This window comes from Chiloscyllium plagiosum, unplaced genomic scaffold (genome assembly GCF_037043375.1).
Source record: "Chiloscyllium plagiosum isolate Xiang-an unplaced genomic scaffold, Cpla_swu_hap1 HiC_scaffold_5, whole genome shotgun sequence".
Lineage (NCBI taxonomy): Eukaryota > Metazoa > Chordata > Chondrichthyes > Orectolobiformes > Hemiscylliidae > Chiloscyllium > Chiloscyllium plagiosum.
The window spans coordinates 41,954,266-41,975,889 of record NW_028270143.1 but is presented as its reverse complement, the minus strand read 5'-3'; the positions used below and the strand labels follow the sequence as shown (position 1 = coordinate 41,975,889).

The 21,624-nt window shown below is 41.8% G+C and overlaps 1 protein-coding gene across 13 annotated transcripts in view; it reads left to right on the top strand.

Moving 5' to 3' along the window:
- Positions 1–21,624, top strand: part of phf14 (PHD finger protein 14) — a 303,155-nt gene that overhangs the window by 108,434 nt on the left and 173,097 nt on the right. For all 13 annotated transcript variants that reach the window (XR_006311668.2, XR_015757178.1, XR_015757177.1 and 10 more), the window contains exons 13-14: positions 862–993; positions 9,970–10,138. Coding sequence is in view for 8 of the 13 variants with exons in the window: in XM_043689855.2 (XP_043545790.2) it covers positions 862–993; positions 9,970–10,138 (301 nt within the window). In the remaining 5 variants the exon portion in view is untranslated. The remainder of the gene's footprint in view (positions 1–861; positions 994–9,969; positions 10,139–21,624) is intronic.

The window sequence follows — 21,624 nt, the reverse complement described above, 5'->3', positions numbered from 1 at the left end:
GTTGACCAGAAACATAATTGGGTCAACCACATAAATCTTATGACCACAAGAATAGGTTATAATCTGGATGTGCAGCATTGAATAACTCACCTCTTCCGAGCCTTTCCTGGGATAATAGAATACTTTTTATTTCCTTGGGCGAGTATAGCTCCAACAACGCTCAAGGAACTTGTTACCATCCAGGAAAAAGCAGCACTCTTTTGATGAAAGATCATGACTTTAAACATTAACTCTTCCTTTTTCTCCACAGATGCCCCTAGTCCTGCTGAGTATTTCCAGCATTTCCACCACTATTAAAGCAATTGACTTACTCAACACTCCATCTACAACCCTAAGCATTAATTCTGCCCATCATCACAGCACGGTTGTAATGTATATAATCTGAGAGATATACACTACTGCAGTTTGCTGAGCTTTATTTGACAGTGCACATTCTGCCATCTCGAAAGACAGTGCATGCAAAATGGCCACATTTACTGTCTTGAAATTACTGTATATGTAAGGCACCATCTTGATTTTGAAATAGCTTGCCATTACTCCTTCATTGCTGGCTCAAAATATGTAATTTTCTTCCTACTCTCACTGTTGGACTACCTTCACCACATGTCCTGTAGTGGTTCACTAAGTTGGTTCACCAGAAACGTCTGGAGGAAAGCTGGAATCGGAAAAAACTGATTTTGACAGCAATAGCCATGTCCCTGAATTATTTTTTTTTGAAAAAGTCATGAATTGGCGTTTCTTTTTCCTGATTTCATTATTGTGATCAAATGCGATTTGGTCAGATAGTACTCATGCGACTTCAAAGCATTTTGAATTGAATCAATTTTAGATGATCAATTAATATTTTCTATTTTTTAATAGCTGTGGGATTTGTAAGAAGAATCATGACCAGCACCTCCTTGTTCTGTGTGACACTTGCAAACTCTACTACCATCTTGGATGCTTGGATCCACCCCTCACTAGGATGCCCAAGAAGACCAAAAACAGTTACTGGTAAGAATCCATCAGTGTAATGAATAATGTTTGGAAGTACATAGAATGTCAGCTGTGACTTAGTTGGTTGCACTCTTGTCAGTAACTCAGAAGGTCCAGAGTATGATTGTGTCTCTACCGACTTGAAAACAAATGCTGACATTCCGTTGCAGTTTTGAGAGTGTACAGCAGTTTCAGATTGCTGTCTTCTGAGTGAGCTAGTGAAGTTTAATTCATTTAATTTTGTAATCCCTGGTTCACTTTCATGAAGGAAGGTGAAGATGTTTGGTGGCAAAAAAAAAGGATTGAAAGTTTCCATGCTTAGAGTCAATATATTGTGATGTCATAATAGCCTAAGGCTAAGGATTTTTAAACATGAAGCCATCTTTGTATATTGATGGCTCACTTTTTCTTAAGGGTGGAGATGTGACAATACTATGGCAGTATTTTGTCCTTTTTTTTGGCGAGGTTTTGAGTTGTATGTATAGAGCTGCCTTATGCAAGCCAATAGTGTTAACAGCTTGTGAGATCCTTGAGTGCTTGTTTTAAAGGTAAACAGTGGAATCATGAATGGGTAGAGTCGGGGTCCCACAGAATCAGGGTTTTAGTTTAGTTTTCATTATGGGTAGTTCTCATATAATGCCGAACTTGTGTTCCAGTGAAATCTCGCTTAATATAACATCGCTTAATTTAAATAATGGGGCCAATGGGACAAGTGGGGTTGGGGCAGACCAGCAAAAAAATATAACTCATGATCACATAAAAATCACCCAAAAGTCTAACACAAAGTATAGCCCAGCCTGAATGAAGGTTGAAATCATATTAACAAAACAAAAGTAAATGTAACGCTGTAGATATATAAAATGTAAGAAAGCTGTTTTGTATATAGTAACTGACACATAAAGCTGCTCTGTTGGCAGCTGATGTTGGCACACCTGTAGTACAGGAGAAAGTGAGGACTGCAGATGCTAGAGATCTGAGTCAAGAGTGTGTTGCTGGGAAAGCACAGCAGGTCAGGCAACATCAGAAGCAGGAGGATCGAAGTTTTGGGCATAAGCTCTTAATCAGGAAAGTGATGAAGTACTGTACAGCATGAGGGCTGGCACGGACATCGTGCATGCACAGAGTGGCGCAAAAACTTCGGCACAGACTTCGCATGTGCAGCATGGCAAGAAGACTGGTGCTGACATCGAGCATGCGCAGAACAGTGCAGAGACTTTGGCGCGGACATCAGCGCATGCACAGAACATGCTGGCTTTTATTGGTAGAGGAATTGAGTTCTGGAGTCCTGAGATCATGTTACAGTTGTATAAGACTCTTGTGCGGCCGCATCTGGCCAAATCACACAGCCGAAACACGCGTTATCCCAGTTTTGGTCACCATACTATAGGAAGGATGTGGAGGCGCTGGAACGGGTGCAGAGGAGGTTTACCAGGATGTTGCCTGGTATGGTAGGAAGATCATATGAGGAAAGGCTGAGGCACTTGGGGTTGTTTTCATTGGAGAAAAGAAGGTTTAGGGGTGACTTGATAGAGGTGAACAAGATGATTAGGGGTTTAGATAGGGTTGACCGTGAGAACCTTTTTCTACGTATGGAGTCAGCTATTACGAGGGGGCATAGCTTTAAATTAAGGGGTGGTAGGTATAGGACAGATGTTAGGGGTAGGTTCTTTACTCAGCGAGTTGTGAGTTCATGGAATGCCCTGTCAGTAGCAGTGGTGGACTTTCCCTCTTTATGGGCATTTAAGCGGGCATTGAATAGGCATATGGAGGATAGTGGGCTAGTGTAGGTTAGGTGGGCTTGGATCGGCGCAACATCGAGGCCAAAGGGCCTGTACTGCGCTGAATTCTTCTGTGTTCTATGTTTTATGTTCTATGAAGTTCGCAAATCAATCCTCACTGGAATCGCTCTATTGCCAATGGAGGTAAACGTCCTCAATAATACAATTTCATAATTCTTCAGCGACATTATAGCCAAATCACACACCCGAAACACGCGTTATCCCAGAACTGTTTGTAATTGTTGGGGTTTTGAAGTTGGTTGTGAAATATGTTACATCTATTTTGGGTATGACTCAGTAGCTTAGATTCCCTCTCTCTGCCAGAATCCCATGTGAGGCAATCTGTTTTACTGATCTTGCCTTTGCTGGGGTATGTTTGTGGAATGTTACTATATTGTTGCTGTTTAGTAGTTTTTACTCTGCTAAATTATCACATAGAGTTAAAGTTGTGTCAATTCTTCTTTCTTTTCTTTGTATTTTAACTGTAGAATAAGAATAAAGTGTGTTTCGCTTAAAGCTGAGTAGTGTAACCAAGCAAGTTACATCTGGAACGCAGCACTGTACACTTACCTTTAAATAAGATAAAAGTTAAGATCTAAGCTATCTCCGTGATATATTTAAAGGGGTTTGGTCTGGTCCATAACATAACAACTTTAAATCTATATGTCCTAGTCACTGACACCTTTGTTAAGGGAAAAGGTTGTTGGCATTCAAACTATAAAGACTGCTCAGAGCTTTGTATATCTCAATCAAACTGCATGCAATATACACATTGTAACCTAACTAATGATTTATCTAGCCCTGGGGCTTAATCTGTCTATTCCTAAAGGTCATAAGATAAATGAGCAGAATTGTTCCATTCAGTCTATTGAGTCTGCTCTGCCAATGATCATGACTGATATGTTTCTCAATCCTATTCTCCCACCTTCTCTCTGTAACGCTTGATCCTTTTAATGCCTTTGCTAACAAAGCAAAATGTTCACGTGGTATCTTAACTATCTTGTTAACAACACTCGCGATGCTTGACAATCCAGGACAAAGCAGCTGCTTGATTGGCACCATATCTACAAACATTAACTCTGTCCCCCACTAATACTCAGTGGAAGAATACAAGATGCAGGGGAGAATTTCATCAAGGCTTCTTAGTAAGCACTTTCCAAACCCATCACCACTACGATCTAGAAAGACAAGGATACCAGCCCAATGGGAATGCAACCCCCTGTAAATATCCCTCCAAGCTACTCTGTGTCCAGACTCAGAAATTTCATGCTGTTACTTGAGTGTCATCTGGTCAAAATCTTGGAATTCCCTCCCTGATGATATCGTGAGTCTACCCACAAGAGACTGCTGTGGTTCAAGGTGGCAGGTCACCACCACCTTTTCAAGGATAACAAGTGTCAAGCAATGAATGGTCACATTCTGTGAATGAATTTTTAAAAAATTTCCAGGTATCAGTGGGACAAGCACTCCCAAGGCCTCTCCCTTCCTCTATACGTCTAAATATCCTCTTATTTATTATTATTTCTTTGCCTTGTTTGAGCACCTCAAATGTATAATCTCGCAAATCTGTTCATTGAATTCCATTCGCCACTTGTTTGCCCACCTGACTGATCTATTGATATTTTCCTGCAGTTTACAGTTTTTGTTCTCACGATCACCAATGTGGCCAGTTTTTGTGGTGTTTTGTAAACTTTTTGATCATGCTCCCTACTCTCAAGTCCAAATCTAATTTATTCAAAAAAATAGCAGAGGGACCTAATACTGAAACAGATGGAACCTCATAGGAAACAGCCTTTCAGTTGTGAAAACACCTGTGGCTGTTGGTCGTTATTCCTTGTTTCTTCTGCTGAAACAATTTGTATGTAGCTTGCTTTGTTTCCCTGAAATCAATGGGTTTTTATTTTATGACCAGTCTGCATGTGGGATTTTGTCAAAACTCAGTACTGAAATTCAGATCACAGAAATGAGTTTTCAGTCTACAACTATCTTTTTGAATTGTTGGCAGCAACCTGTTCCTGGTAAACACCACTTGTATTGCAACTGTAGTGTAGCAGCGTGAAACAGCAAGTTTTACCTGATGTGTATAAATTTCAGCGCTGGTTTGGTATCATGTACGTAGCCCATCCGTTCCAAAAAAAGGGGGATTGTATAAATCAACATATCTTTCTGCATTTTGCAAATGCATGATACTGACTACAGATGGTTTTGCTATAATGCATGTTTCTTCAATGTGAATTGGCTATAACGCAATTGAAGAATTTAAACCATTATTTTTAGAATGCAAACTTTCCTTACATGTATAGGCTATAACATGATTTTGGTCCCATTGATTTAAATGGTGCTGCTATTACGCAATTTTCTTATAACACGGGATCACATGGGAACAGAGCTATCGCGTTATATCAGAGCAGACTGTATGTCCAACCAGCCTGTGCTTGTAAAACACACCACATAGTATCCAACATTAGATGTGATTCTGCAGTCGTGCAGTATTTGCTGGATAATCCTGAGAGGGTGAAAACAATTGCACACTGACAACCAATTTAGGATCTTTAGTCAAGATAGCTGTGTCTCTCATGTGTTGATAAAGTCTCTTTATATTCTCCATGACTTTACATGCAAGTATTCTTTCATGTCCTGTTTTCCTTTTCTTAATCAGCCTTTTCATTTCACCTCTATGCTTTCTATATGCCTCTCTGGTTTTTGCATTATTGACTGCTCACTGTCTGATCTGAGCTTCCAGTTTCGGCCTAATCTTGCCTTATATGCTTTTTAACATTCAGTGGTTCCAGATTTGGCTGCCTCATCCTTTCCTTTTGGGAACTTTTGAACCTCTTGAATCTCTCCTTTGAATACTTCCCACACTGTTCTAACACTGTTATCAAATAGCTGGTTGCAATCTACTTGTGCTAAATCACGCAACTTAGTAAAAAAGCTAACTAAATTATATACTAATTCTCTCATTAGTATGCTCTCCCACTGTTGTATCTTCCATCTTCCTAACTTAGTTTCCTAAAACTAAATCCAGAACTGTATCCTAATTTGTTGGACTTGCTTTTGGCAAAAGAAAGCCTCCTATATCCACTTCAAGAATTCTGTTCCCTCCATTCCTTTCACACTAAACCAAATTCCCTGTTACTATTGTAATAACTGAAATCCCCTACTAAATATATAATCCCCATATAAATGATTTAGATGAAATTAGTAAGGTTTGCAGACAACATGAAAGTTGGTAGTGTTATGGGTAGTGAAGAAGGTACAGTAGGATATAAATCACTTGGAAAGTTGGGTGGAGAAATGGCAGATGCAATTTAATCCAAAGTGATGATTTTTTTTGGAAGGTCAAATGCATGAAAAAGGTATAAAGTAAATGCTTAGGTCCTTTAGAAGTATTGATATATAGAGGGGCCTTGGGTTGCAAGCCCATAACTTCATGAAAGTGGCAACACAAGTGGATAAAGTGGTAAAGAAGGGATGCAGCATGCAGGCCTTCATCGGATAGCGCATTTTGTCAAGTCATGTTGCAGCTGTGGAAATCTTTAGTTAGGCTGCATTTGGTGTATTGTGTGTAGTTCTGGACCCCACACAATAGGAGGCTTTGGAGAAGGTGGAAAAAAAGTTTCCCAAGGTGTTGCCTAAATTGGGCTAAATTAGATATAAAGATATAAAGAAATTAGATATGGTCGGCAGCACGGTGGCCCAGTGGTTAGCACTGCTGCCTCACAGCGCCAGAGACCCGGGTTCAATTCCCGCCTCAGGCGACTGACTGTGTGGAGTTTGCACGTTCTCCCCGTGTCTGCGTGGGTTTCCTCCGGGTGCTCCGGTTTCCTCCCACAGTCCAAAGATGTGCAGGTCAGGTGAATTAGTCATGCTAAATTGCCCGTAGTGTTAGGTAAGGGGTAAATATAGGGGTATGGGTGGGTTGCGCTTGGGCGGGTCGGTGTGGACTTGTTGGGCCGAAGGGCCTGTTTCCATACTGTAATGTAATCTAATCTAAATCTAATCTAATCTAAAAAAAGTTTTGATAAACTTAGATTGTTTTTGCTAGGGATGGATAGTTAAGTCTTCTTTCCAGGGTGAAAATGTCAAATGCTAGGGGACATAGGTTTATGGTGAGAGGGGAGAAGTTAAAAGTGAGTGATGGGTGCCTGGAGTATGCTGCCAGGGAAGGTATAGAAGCAGATACGTATGTAGAGATTGGGGCATTTAGACAGACAAATGAACAGGCAGGGATTAGGAAGACATGAACCATGTGCAGGCAGATGGGCGGCACGGTGGCACAGTGGTTAGCACTGCTGCCTCACAGCGCCTGAGACCCGGGTTCAATTCCCGCCTCAGGTGACTGACTGTGTGGAGTTTGCACGTTCTCCCCGTGTCTGCGTGGGTTTCCTCCGGGTGCTCCGGTTTCCTCCCACAGTCCAAAAATGTGCAGGTCAGGTGAATTGGCCATGCTAAATTGCCCGTAGTGTTAGGTAAGGGGTAAATGTAGGGGTATGGGTGGGTTGCGCTTCGACGGGTCGGTGTGGACTTGTTGGACCGAAGGGCCTGTTTCCACACTGTAAGTAATCTAATTAGTTTAGAATGGTCAGCACAGACATGGTGGGCCAGAGGCCCTGTTCTGTGGTGTACTGTTCTCTGGTAATGTGCTATTACCACTCTTGTTTTTGCACGTCGCAAGATTTTCTCATATATTTGCTTGTCTCCTTCCAGCTGTTTAGTGGATTGTATTACATCATAGTAGCATAACTTGCTTTTTTGTTGCTTCATTCAATCCATATTATAAGGATATTAAACACTCTAAACTTTTACAATAAGTATTTCATGGAGATTTTCGTTACAAATTTTATGCCGGTTGCAAGTACTTTCTGGAATTACGAAAGTATATCACATGAAGTTACACCTTTTACTTAATACCCAAGTGCTGCTGATAGATGGTTGTATATTCAACAATTTACAAGATCTCATTTAATATGCAAGAGTCCAAGATTTAGCAACAGGTGTAGGCCATTCAGCTGCTCAAACCTGTTCTAACGTTTGATAAGATATTTTAAAAATTTTAAAAATTCATTTGTGGGATGTGGGTATTGCTGGCTGGCCAGCATTTATTGCCCATCCCTAGTTGTCCTTGAGAAGTTAGTGGTGAGCTTCCTTGAACCACTGAAGTCCACCTGCTGTAGGTTGACCCACAGTGCTATTAGGGAGGCACTCCCAGGAAATTTGATCCACTGCCAGTGAAGGAACAGCGATATATTTCCAAGTCAGGATGATGAGTGGAGGGGAACTTAAAGGTGGTATTCCTCCCATAAATCTGCTGCTGCCCTTGACCTTCTAGGTGGAAGTGGCTGTCTAAGGATTTTTGGTGAATTTCTGCATGTGAAGTATTTGTGCATTTTCATATTTAACATTATTATAGGTCAGCTATTTCAAAAATAGGTGTGTGAATGTTTAAATTTTTGGATGATGAAAATCGCTGTTTCTTCAGGCACTTAATACATGTAACCAACTAAATAATGTAAGGATATTATGGTCTACCAAGTTTCTTCATATTTTGCTGATTACTTAGGAAGTTTCAGATCAGCATGGTCATTATTTTATAGACTGTATACAAATGAAGTCTTGAGACTGATCTGTAGAGAATTTACCTTTTTTTTCCATCTTTGAGAAGAAACCAACATTTTTGATTCATATCTCAGTTTATAACCTTTATTTATAATCAACCAAATATTCAAAAGAAAAGTAAATATTGTGAGTTGGTTGTAATATGTGTTTGGTAGAATGGCAACTTCTTATTGTGAATTTCATGCTTGAGCAGTGCTCCTGTTTACCAACTTGGGTTTCACTTTTAATTAGACTGAGCGTACTCTACAAGATAAGATTATTGTAGAGAAATTGTGTTTTATTGATTGTCCTTCTTTGTTGTGTCTTTATGAATCACTTTGGAGTGTAATGAAAAGTGTATAACTGTCTGAAGCTATCCAAAAAGCTGTGATTCTTTTGAAAGTTCCTGGCCCTTTTCTTTGTGGTTCATGAGATTTTAAAACATATTTATAAGCTAGGCATGATTGAATTTGTCATGGGCCTTGACCCATTTGAAGATGCATGGTTTAAATCCCTGTTACAAACCCTCAAGGGAAGAAGTGTCTCATCCTTTTAAGTTTTTATGTACTTCATTTAGTACTGAATTATTGAGTAGATTTCTGTTCACTCATACTTCTTTGTTCAAGGTATTCTGATGTAACTCTCCCTCATTTTAGGTGTGTATGATATGTGTTTTTCCAGGATGCTCTAAGGACTGTGAAATGGGAATGAAAATGTATTGATAACTACAACCAGCTCTGTCAATTAACTCATGTTGCTAACTGCCAGCTTTTGCAGCATTGACTCAGTGTTTGCAGTGGAAAAACATGAGGCCCACTTGCTATCAGTAAAAAAAAAAGCTTGATTAATGAAAATACTTGCCCCCAGAGGAGACTACTCCTCGTGCTGAAAGCGAAAACTTCAATGCAGAAAATTCATGCAATTCTACCAATACTCCTTAGGCTCCTGTTTGTTCATTTGTGGGCTGGGAGTGTCACTGCCAAGGATTGTCATTGGCATTTAGTGTCCATCCATAATTCCCTAATTATACTTGAGAATGTGATGCTGAGCTGTCTCCTTTAACTGCTGCAGCCAAAGTTACTCCCACAGTCCTTTTAAGCAGGGAAGCCTAAGAGTTTGATTTGAGTGACAATAAGGAGAGGTGATGTACATCCAAACTAGGATGGATGTGACTTAGAGGGGGAGGGCAACTTGCGGGTGATGGTGTTCTATTTATCTGTTATTCTGTTCTCCTGGGCGGTAGAGCTTGCAGATTCGAAACATGCTATTGAAGGAACTTAAATCAGAGGTTGCGGAAGATGGTGTACACTGGAGTCACAGTGTACAGGTAGTGGAAGGAGAAAAAGTTTACAGTGGTGGACAGGCTGCAATCAAATAGACTGTAATGTCCTGGATTATGTTGAGTGGATTGAGTGTTATTAGAACGACAATTATTCGGGCAAGTGGAGACTAACCTTAACATTCTGACGCCTCTTAAATACTGATAAGTGTTTGGGATGTTAGAAGGTGAGTTAATCACTGAGAATACCCAGCTTCTTACCTGTTTTTGTAGCCCCAGTATTTGCATGGCCTCTCCAGTTATGTTTGTCCTCTATCACTGATCTGTTCTGTCCTACAGGCAGTGCTCAGAATGTGACCAAGCAGGTAGTAGTGACTTGGAAGCAGATATCACCATGGAAACTTTACCAGATGGGACCAAGAGATCAAGGAGGCAGATTAAGGAGCCTGTGAAATTCACTCCTTTGGATATTGTGATTGAACCAAAAAAGATAATGAACAAGACAATGGTAACTTAATTCTCTTACATCTATACCTTTTCTGTACCATTCCAATGCCATCAGTATGACTATACTAAAGGTTATGAAATGGTGTAATCAGCTTAATCCAAAATTAGGTTTTTTTAAAGGTTACTGGATGAAGAAAGTTGGTTATTGAATGGTTATCATGTGGGGCATTTATGTTATCTCAAGGAAAAAAAAGAATTAGTTGTGTGCCTGCATTTTGATGTGGTTAAATTTTTTTGTTGAATTTGAGTGTAGGAATTTTCATTTCTGGAAGAAAATCTGAAACTTAAAACCAAGTTGTCTTGAGTGCCTTAAGAGATCGAAAAATTCTTTCCAAAGTAGTAGTATTGCTTTGTGTGAAATCCACAGTATTCACCCAAGGATGTTATGAGATCTACCAGTTAAAATCAAAGAGGAAGATTCAACCCCCCACCATTTTGATAGTCACTTAAAAAAATCACAAAATCATATTTTAGAAAAGTTGTTAACTTCCAATTTTACTTTCACCAGCAACATATTATATTCAGTGACAAAACACATTTTTGCTACTTAGTTCATGAGAGTGATTTGAATCACACCTTTAAATGTGTGGGATGGAAAGCATGATACATTTTGGAGCTTTTTACCTTGCACTTGTAAGTGTAAATAAGGAGTATGGTGGTAGTAGTTGGATGGGTGTGGTGGGAAGTTATTGCTGGAGGGTTGTCAGGACTTTTCAGTATCTGGCACCTTCAGGTGTTTCATGCTGTCATGTGTAGTGAATCAAATTGACTGAAAACTGACATCTGCGACGCTGAGGACCTCTGGAACTGCCAAGATAGATCATCCAGTTGGCACTTCTGGTTGAAAATTGTTGCAAATGCCTTTAGTTTTATATTTTGCACTGATATGTAAGGCTTCCCCATCATTGAAGAAGGCAATATTTCTGGAGCCTCCTTCTCCGAGGAGTTGTTTAGTTGTTAACCACCATTCACAACTGAACGTGACAAGACTGCAGAGCTTAGATCTGATCTGTTGGTTGAGAATATGCTTTGCTAGGTTTGTTCCTTGCTCCTTATACTGTTTGGCATGCAAAAAATAATTCTGTGTTGTAACTTCTCAAGATTGAGATCTTTTTGGATATCTTGGTGATAACTCAGTATGTTATACACTCTTCTTTGAATCAGAGTTGATTCCTCAGCTTGATGGCAATCGTAGAGTTTGGGATATGTCAGATCATGAGGTTACAGTTTGTTTTTGACTATGATTCTGCTGATGGATGCCCAGTTTGAGTTGCTAGATTTGTTCGAAGTCTACCCAGTTAGCGCAGTGGTAATTTCACCAAACACAATCGAAGATATCCTCAGTGTGAAGACAAGATTTCCTCTCTGCAATGATTGTGCAGTGGTCACTCCTATCAACACTGTCATGGACAGTTGTATCTGTGTTAGGCAGTTTGGTGTGGATGAGGTCAAGTTTGTTTTTCCTTCCTTGTTGGTTCCCTCACTATCTGCCACAGATTCAGTCAAGCAGCTAGTAGTTCTGCTGAACCACTTTTAATGATGATTACTAAAGTCTCCCACTCAGTGCATATTGGTACTTCCTCCAAATGACGTTCAACATGGAAGAATATTGTTTGATTCACCAGCTGAGGGAGAGTGGTACGTGTAATCAGGTTTCCTTGACCTGATGCCATGATACTTCCCGGACTGGAGAGTAAATGCTGAGGACTCCAAGAGCAATTCCTTTTCCACTGTGCACCTATCTCTACTGAGTCTGTTCTGCTGTATGGTGATGGTGGTGTCTGGAACATTATCTGCAAGGAATTGTTTGAGTAGAACTGTGTCAGCTTGTTGTGGATCAGTGGAAGAGCACAGCAATTCAGGCAGCATCCGAGGACAGGCAAAATCGACGTTTCGGGCAAAAGCCCTTCATCAGGAATAAAGGCAGAGAGCCTGAAGCGTGGAGAGATAAGCTAGAGGAGGGTGGGGGTGGGGAGAGAGTGGCATAGAGTACAATAGGTCATTGGGGAAGGAGATGAAGGTGATAGGTCAGGGAGGAGAGGGTGGAGTGGATAGGTGGAAAAGGAGCTGGGCAGGTCGGACAAGTCCGGACAGGTCAGGGGATCGAGTTTCTGGAGGTTAGAAGCTAGGATGAGGTGGGGGAAGGGGAAATGAGGAAACTGTTGAAATCCACATTGATGCCCTGGGGTTGAAGTGTTCCGAGGCGGAAGATGAGGCGTTCTTCCTCCAGGCGTCTGGTGGTGAGGGAGAGGCGGTGGAGGAGGCCCAGCACCTCCATATCCTCGGCAGAGTGGGAGGGGGAGTTGAAATGTTGAGCCACTGGGCGATTTGGTTGATTGGTGCGGGTGTCTCGGAGATGTTCCCTAAAGCGCTCTGCTAGGAGGCGCCCAGTCTCCCCAATGTAGAGGAGACCGCATCGGGAGCAACGGATACAATAGATGATATTAGTGGATGTGCAGGTAAAACTTTGATGGATGTGGAAAGCTCCTTTGGGGCCTTGGATAGAGGTGAGGGAGGAGGTGTGGGCGCAGGTTTTACAGTTCCTGCGGTGGCAGGGGAAAGTGCCAGGATGGGAGGGTGGGTCGTAGGGGGGCGTGGACCTGACCAGGTAGTCACGGAGGGAACGGTCTTTGCGGAAGGCGGAGAGGGGTGGGGAGGGAAATATATCCCTGGTGGTGGGGTCTGTTTGGAGGTGGCGGAAATGTCGGCGGATGATTTGGTTTATGCGAAGGTTGGTAGGGTGGAAGGTGACTGGGCGCCTCCTAGCAGAGCGCTTTAGGGAACATCTCCGAGACACCCGCACCAATCAACCAAATCGCCCAGTGGCTCAACATTTCAACTCCCCCTCCCACTCTGCCGAGGATATGGAGGTGCTGGGCCTCCTCCACCGCCGCTCCCTCACCACCAGACGCCTGGAGGAAGAACGCCTCATCTTCCGCCTCGGAACACTTCAACCCCAGGGCATCAATGTGGCTTTCAACAGTTTCCTCATTTCCCCTTCCCCCACCTCATCCTAGCTTCTAACCTCCAGAAACTCGATCCCCTGACCTGTCCGGATTTGTCCGACCTGCCCAGCTCCTTTTCCACCTATCCACTCCACCCTCTCCTCTCTGACCTATCACCTTCATCTCCTTCCCCACTGACCTATTGTACTCTATGCCACTCTCTCCCCACCCCCACCCTCTTCTAGCTTATCTCTCCACGCTTCAGGCTCTCTGCCTTTATTCCTGATGAAGGGCTTTTGCCCAAAAAGGTCGATTTTGCCTGTCCTCGGATGCTGCCTGAATTGCTGCGCTCTTCCAGCACCACTGATCCAGAATCTGGTTTCCAGCATCTGCAGTCATTGTTTTTACCTTGTGTCAGCTTGTTGGTTGACTCGTCCTAATTTTGGCATGTGCCACCAGATTCTCCTGAGAAAGATTTTTTCCAGGGTCAATTGGGCAGTTTGGCCTTCTTCTATTTAGTGTTTCGGTCAGTGTCAGGTGGGGTGATCCAGTTTCATTCCTTTTCTGGGACATTTTAGCAATTTGATACAACTGAGAGTGTTGCTAATCATTTCAGAGGGCAGATAAGCGTCTGGAGTCACGTGCCAGAACAGTATTTTCCCTCCCCTAAACAGCATTACTCAAAGATAAGTCTTTACAGCAATTGACAGTGGTTAAATGGCTAATGTTAGACATTAATTCTGGATTTATTTGAATTTGGATTCCAGTATCTGTCTTGGTGGGATTGAAACCTAGTTCCTTAGAGCATTACCTGCTTGTCTGTGTCACTAATCCAATAATACCACTATGCCATAGCCAGCACATGTGAGTAAACCCCACCCTCACCCCCCCAGCCCAGGGTGGATAATGGTGACTAATTTCAGTGGGCAGCCAAATTTGAGAACATCCTGTAATCCCTCCGGGTTTGCTTATTCAGATGCCTTTGTGAGGTTGAAGGAAGTCATGTATAAAAATTATTGGTGGGAATGACCATTGCATGGTAGACAATGGGAAAATTCTTCTGTGATTACTATGATCAATCTTTTCTTCATTTGTGTCCCTTTCAGACACTGGATAGTGACTGATTACAACTGGAGTATCATTCCTCTTTGGCTTCCTCTGTTTCTTCGTGTGTCAGTGTCAGGTCTTATGCACTGATGATTCTGGTATACTGTTCTAGAGTTAGTGTGAGCGTCATTAGATGTTATTGTATACAGGGTCTTAGTGAGACAGTCAATTAGTTTGATTTTGATGAAGTCAACCCCACAGAATTAATGTTCTTTCTCAGTTTTATCCATCGAATTGTTCTTTGAGCTGACTTTATCCTGTCTGCCTTGTCTTATTCAGGGCAGTGATGCCAGCTTACAGTGCAGGGTCCCTGGGCTATCCTAGTAGTGTGGTAGTTAGATTGTTGCTGCTGAGGTGTCCCTGAGGGTCCTCATATTCCAAGTTTTGAATTCCATTTTGAGGGTGTGAAAAATGCCTGTGTGGGATGGCTGCTACGCACCTATGACACAGTCTATCCAATCAGAAATATTTTGGCAAGGTAGCCAAGATTATTGGAAAAATGCAGTACTGCATGGACAGGAACTAACACTGACAGCATATATCAAAGTTTTAGCTGGATCTGCCATGTTTTTGACTGAGCTCAAAACTTTCTTATCATTATGCAAACATACATTGAATATGTGTGTTTGAACTGAACACATTTACTGGTTCTAATCCTCAAAAATTGCAAAGTTTTCTTAAAATTTTATGACTCTTAGTTTTGACTCAAGACATGACAGCTTAGAACTTAAAACATTATTTGTTTGTATAAACTGTTTCTCTGTTATATACTGCATCCAGGGGCAAAAGAGCTTATGCTAGAATGCTAAATGGCAAAGATGTCATCACAAGACTTGAATCCACAGCTTCCCAATTGTTTCTCAATTGTTTAAATAACAAAGCATTTTTTTCTAGAAGCTAGATTGTCAGAACTAGAACCTTTTGCGTGTGGGATGGCTGTGTGTGATGTCATTTTGCTCTTGTAAAATACCAACTTTTACATCTAAACTGCAAATGGGTTACATGTCAACAAAATTGGTTTCTGAGGTCAAAGAAGACATGGTATATATTATGAAATCGAGCTTTACTGTTCTAAGCAAATTATTGTTTAACACAGTTGTGGTCTTCAGGTGTAAAATGTCAGGCCTGTGAAGTCTTTCTTTTAATCTTTATGGCTTAGTTGAATATTTTCAGTTAACAATAGTTATTTATTAAATTTAGCTCAGAATTGGCAGCAATAGAATTATCGGTGTTTTTTAAGTGATAACCGCTCCATCTGCTGTGTGTTAACAACCAGAACCAAACAGATGGGACACAAACGGCAAGCTGTTAAAATATGCCAGAGGTCTTTCTGTGGGATTCTGATATAAAAATTTGAACTTTTCTTTTGCTGATAGAAAACTCTGATTACTTGTTTTTGAAGGTGGCTCATGTTAAGTTGGTATAGAATAATGATGTTAAATGTTATTTCCGTTCAGGCAAAAGTACAAATTATATACTGGAAATGTTTGGTTTTGGAACAGTGTACTGTAGTTTTTTGAAATTGTGTTATTTGTTTTAGATATGATTCTAAGTTATTTCCAGAACAGTACTAAATTTGTAAAAGAAGACCAATTATACATGTTACTAGGTAATGTTGAAGATTCTAATTAGCTAAAAATTTTAGGAATTGGTAGACCATGAATCCTCACACAAATAAGCTAGCCATTTATTATAATGGCAGTTGATTTCTCCCAGTGAACTTTCGGACTGAAACTAATGAAATTGAATGTTTTGGCATAAAGATTGGGAGAATCCCTATTATTCCCCGTTTATATCACATTAAGATCTTCAGTCTTTTAAGAACTGCACTTCCACAGTTGTTTTGAAACGAGGTACTCAATTTAGACAATCATGGTGTGAACGTGCCAGAGTGAAACCTGACAATTTATTTCTTCCGGTGTTTCTTTTCACTACAACATGCATTAGTAATTTTCTGCTGCATCATGCTAGTAACCTCCACTCATCATCACCATCCCTTTTGTGCTGACAGTTTCCCTATACATTTACCAAACTGTCTATCTAATAATTTATTTCTACATTTCTAGTCGAGAACCAATTAATCACTTATTTTAATTATGGTTAAAATAATTGTGTACTTACACACTCTGTCTCTGTCCTCCTCTCTGTTACATTATCTATCTTTGCTATTAGTTGTTACTACCACTGTGGTGTTCAATATCCACGTATCCGTTATTAAGTTCTGTCTTTATCATTTGCTGCTAGTTAGTAAATTAGTTTTATGTCCATTTTAGTATATTTGCTATTTTGAGATGTCTGAAATTTCCGAAGGTGCCTCTAATCTGAAAGAATAGTTTTAATTTTTACAATGTGAACATACATGAAGTACTTCCAACCCATTTGTTATTATCATAGTGGACCTTGCACTTATTAGATTTTATTTATGTTCATTAATTCAGTAATTGCAACTTAATTATTAGCAATACAAGAAAATGTGGATCCCTGGAAATGACTTATAGGGAATTTCAGCACAGGAAGGAGTTTTTGTTTAATATGGATAACCTGTATATGTTGCAGATTATATTCCCTTGCAGAATTTCCTACTTCATTTCGCCTTATCACGTTTTTTTTTTCATTTTTCCAATTAGCTGCAAGACATCCCTGAAAAACAAGAACACCCTGAAAAAGGCTTTTGATTCTTTCCGTACAAATGCAATCTGTTTTAAATGGTTGAGCCTTTTAAACAGTGACCTTTCGTTCTACATTTCCCCATTGCAGGAAACATCCTCCCCATTTGTGAAGACCCCTTAAGACTTTTTGTTTCAATCAAGTCACCACTTTATTCTTCTAAACACCAGCAGCCATTCCTGTCCATCCTCTCTTTATTGTACATATGCTACTTCTTTCTGTGCCCCCTCTTCCTTCTCCCCCTTTTTCCAGGTATTGACCTTGCAAACCTGCCATGAACTACCTCCAATACATTTCCATCCTTCCTTAAATAAAGTGCAATACTATGAATGGTACTGTAAATGTGGCTTTCCAGTGCCCTGTATAACTTAACCTCCCTGCTTTTATATTCAGATCCCCTTGTGATAAAAGATAAATTCTATAAGCTTTTTAATTCCTTGTTATACTTGCATATTAATGTTTTGCAGTTTGTGTGTAAGAATCTGCAATCTCTGCAATGTCTCACCATTAAGATAATGTTTTTTATTCTTCCTGCCAAAATGGAAAATTCTACATTTTCTTATATTATAGTCTATTTGCCACGAGTTTACACATCACTTAACCTGTCTGTTTCTTTTTGTAATCTGCTTATGTCCTGAGCACAACTTCGTTTCCTAGCTATCTTTGTGTCCTCAGCAAGTCTGGCAAAGGTGCTCTCCTTCCCTTCATGTTAAACATTCATATAAATTGTAAGCATTTGAGGTTCCAGCACTATACTTGTAGCACACCATTCATTGCCTTCCCTGTTTGAAAATGACCTAATCATGCTTATGCTCCATTTCCTGTTAGCCATCTAATCATCTTTGCATGCTAATATACAATCCTGTACACCATGAGCTTTTATTTTCCACAATAACTTTTGAGATGCCTCATCAAATACCTTACAGAAGTCCAAATATAATACATTCACTGGTGTCCTTTTATTCGTAGCATATTTCCTCAAAAAACTCCAGTAGTTGATCAAGCAAGATTTCCCTTTCACAACACATATTGACTCTACCTAATCACCTTGAACTTATCTGAATTCCTTGCTCTTTAATAATAGCCTTCAACAGTTTACTAGTGACAGGTGTTAAGCTAACTGGCCAGTAGTTTTGGGTTTCTGTCTTCCTTTTTGGAAAAACAAGCGATGTTAGCTATATTCCAATCTAATAGGACCATCCTCAAATCAAGGCAGTTTTGGAAAAGTAGAATGAATATATATGCTATCTACATTTTTAAAGAATTTTTCGCCTTGACTGTACTCTTTGAATTATCACATCTTCTTAAGTTTGACCCTTTCTCCCCACCATTCAGTTTAAAATTCTCTCTGCAGTTGGCAACAACATTGGACCCAGTACAGATCACTTGGAGTCTGTCCCATCATGTAGATCCTACTTGCCCCAGTACAGGTGGCAATGCCCCACAAACCAGAACCTACTTATCTCACACTATCTTTGAGCCACAAAGTCATCTGATGAATTTGATTTGTCTTCTCCAATTTTCACGTGTTTCAAGGAATAATGTACTATGCCGAACCACTTCCTTTGTCTTTCTTATGTCGTTGTTAATCTCTTCGAGGAGAAAGTCAGGACTGCAGATGCTGGAGATCAGAGCTGAAAATGCGTTGCTGAAAAAGCGCAGCAGGTCTGGCAGCATCCAAGGAACAGGAGAATCGATGTTTCGGGCATAGTCCTGAAGAAGGGCTTATGTCCGAAACGTCGATTCTCCTGTTCCTTGGATGCTGCCGGACCTGCTGCGCTTTTCCAGCAACACATTTTCAGCTCTGATCTCCAGCATCTGCAGTCCTCACTTGCTCCTCGAAGATTTTAACCTACTGCGAATCCTCTTACAAGGATGCCTTCCTTGAAGAAGCTCTCTTCCTCCCTCTACAAGGATTTCAGTGAGTCCCTCTCTCACTGCACACCCCAGGTCATCTCCTCTGCACAGAAGCTCTTCAGCCACGTTCTCAAACAGACTCGCTACCATAGCCACATCTCCTTCCTCAGCACCTGCCTACGGAACCGACTGATCCCGCACGGACTCCGGACTACGTTCCGACCAACAAAATTTGGACCCAACCAGGACAACCAGTACCTACAACAAATCCGAAGCCTCCAGAAACAGACCTCCCTCCGGATCCTTCGCTCCACGCTTGCAACCATGTGCCGCTACCTACATTCCCTGCAATTAGACCTACCCCAGCTCAGGACAACACTCTCACAGACCTGTAAAGGACCTCTACTGTTCTTCATCCACAGAAGAATCCATACACTAAATGAACAGTTCTTCCTAGCCATATCGGAAATTAAAGACAGTAAGTACCAAAAGCTTTCATGTACTTACCCCCACACTCTGGGTTCCTCAACTGTTCCAGAATCTTCCATCGGCCTCCGAAATCGTTCCGGCGCCATTAACCACGCGTCTGCCACATCGCCCGCGGCAACAACCGCGCCCCCATCGACCTTGCAGCCTCCGCAATTGCCGCCCAGACAACCGCCTCCACGACCGCCAGGAAGACCATCGCCGACAGATTCGCGGCCCCCGCAGCTATCGGGAATAACACTGTCTTGGACGCCGCCGCAGCCACTTCCGTCCCCAGTGACATCACTAACCTGCACGACCACAACGCCGCATGTGTCTCCGCCCCCACGCCGATCTCCGTCACCATGCCTAACCCCGCCCCCATGCCGATCTCAGTCACCACGTCTAACCCAGCCCCCACGCCGATCTCCGTCACCACGCCCAACTCCGCCCCCATGCCGATCTCCGTCCCCGCCCCCACGCCCAACCCCGCCCCCACTCCTAGCTCCCAGCCCTTCCGTGTTTTCACCATCCCTCCAGAACTACCCCTCTCTGAGGATGAAAGATCAGTCCTCTGCAGAGGCCTCACCTTCATTCCCCTACGCTCTCGGATTAACGAGTTCAACATGCGGCGTGACATCGAACAATTCTTCCGCCGCCTTCGCCTCCGTGCCTACTTCTTCAACCAAGACTCTCGCCCACCCTCTGACGACCCCTTCTCCCGCCTCCAACACACCCCATCCACCTGGACATCCCGTGTTGGCCTCTTACCTGCCCTCGATCTCTTCATAGCCAACTGCCGCCGCGACATTAACCGCCTCAACCGCTCCACCCCTCTCACTCACTCCAACTCTCACCCTCGGAACGTGCAGCCCTCCACTCCCTCCGTTCCAACCCCAACCTCACTATCAAACCAGCAGGCAAGGGAGGTGCGGTAGTAGTTTGGCGCACCGACCTTTACACCGCTGAGGCTAAACGCCTGCTCGCGGACACCTCCTCCTACTGCCCCCTTGACCATGACCCCACCTCCCACCACCAAACCATCATCTCCCAGACCATCCAGAACCTCATCACCTCAGGGGATCTCCCATCCACCGCCTTCAAAAAAAAATTTTTTTAAATTCCTGAAGAAGGGCTTATGCCCGAAACGTCGATTCTCCTGTTCCTTGGATGCTGCCGGACCTGCTGCGCTTTTCCAGCAACACATTTTCAGCTTATGTCGTTGTTACCCAAGTTGATTATGACAATTGCTCCCTTCCCGTTCTATGACAAGTTCCTCTCCAGCCTTGAGCTGGTGTGCTGAACTGAGCAGTCAGCACAGCTGGAAGGACTTGCACTGTTTGTCATAGAGTATATTGTCAATCATCCTCATTATACTGTTCTCTCTTGCCACTACTATATTTTCCTTGCTCTTCCCCCTTGAATGACTCCCTGTTCCATGGTGCCATTGGCTAGTTAGCTTATCCACTCTGTAGGCCTCATTCTCATCGAAATGAATTGCAAAGGCTGAAGATTCTGCCCCCTGGTTCTCCTTGCTTACCTCACTTCCAGGCCTACTGTCCTGTCCTTGAGTATTGATCAAATCAGATAATCCACCCTTCAGAGTTGATGGCCTTCTGGAATCCAGACAATTTCCCCCTTCCACATACATCACAGTCTCTGTAGTTCAGCCTTCAGTTCAAAAACTCTGAGCCGAAATTCAAACATTCAGCACAGGCTTGTTGTTCTTATGCAATTGTGACATATCACCTGTCCCTCCATCCTTAATGTATTCTAAGGACCTATTTAATTAATTTATTCTATTTTTTACTTCGTTATGATAAATGCATAGTGAATTTTATCACCAGTTATAATGCTATTGTTAAACCTAAGGAATAGGATAGACCTTGAGTCAATTACCAGAACCTCACCAAATAACTCAGTCTTTCTTCCTGTGGTAAAGTAGGAATCCATTTTTTGAGACTGAAAACGTTTAAGCTATGCAAAAGCAATAACACCTCTTTCCTGTCTTTTTGTAACTTCCTTCTTCTTGTCATTCATTCACCCTGTTGTAAGTCATTCTAATTTGGCTAGTTTGATAGTTATTTTAATCAGCCTGTTCGGGCATTTCTGATGCACAACCGGGCATCTGGGACTTGATCTTGGATCTTTTAGGCCAATAGATAAGGCACTATCATTGTGTCACAAGCCCTTTTGGCTGAGTTTTGTAGATATTTTCCAATTGCCATGTTCAGCGATGTCATTACATACTTCTGGAGTAGAGTTTTCATAGAATGAAAGAAGTTACAGTACACAAGGAGATCTTACACACAGGAGGCCAAGCAGCCCCATGTGTCCATTTGCTCGAAGTCCTTCTTTTATTTCTTTGCCTTTTTAGATATTGTTTCGCTTTTATCTCAGCAGACTATTTCAGTGATATAACCTACTCGTCATTTTACAAGCCATG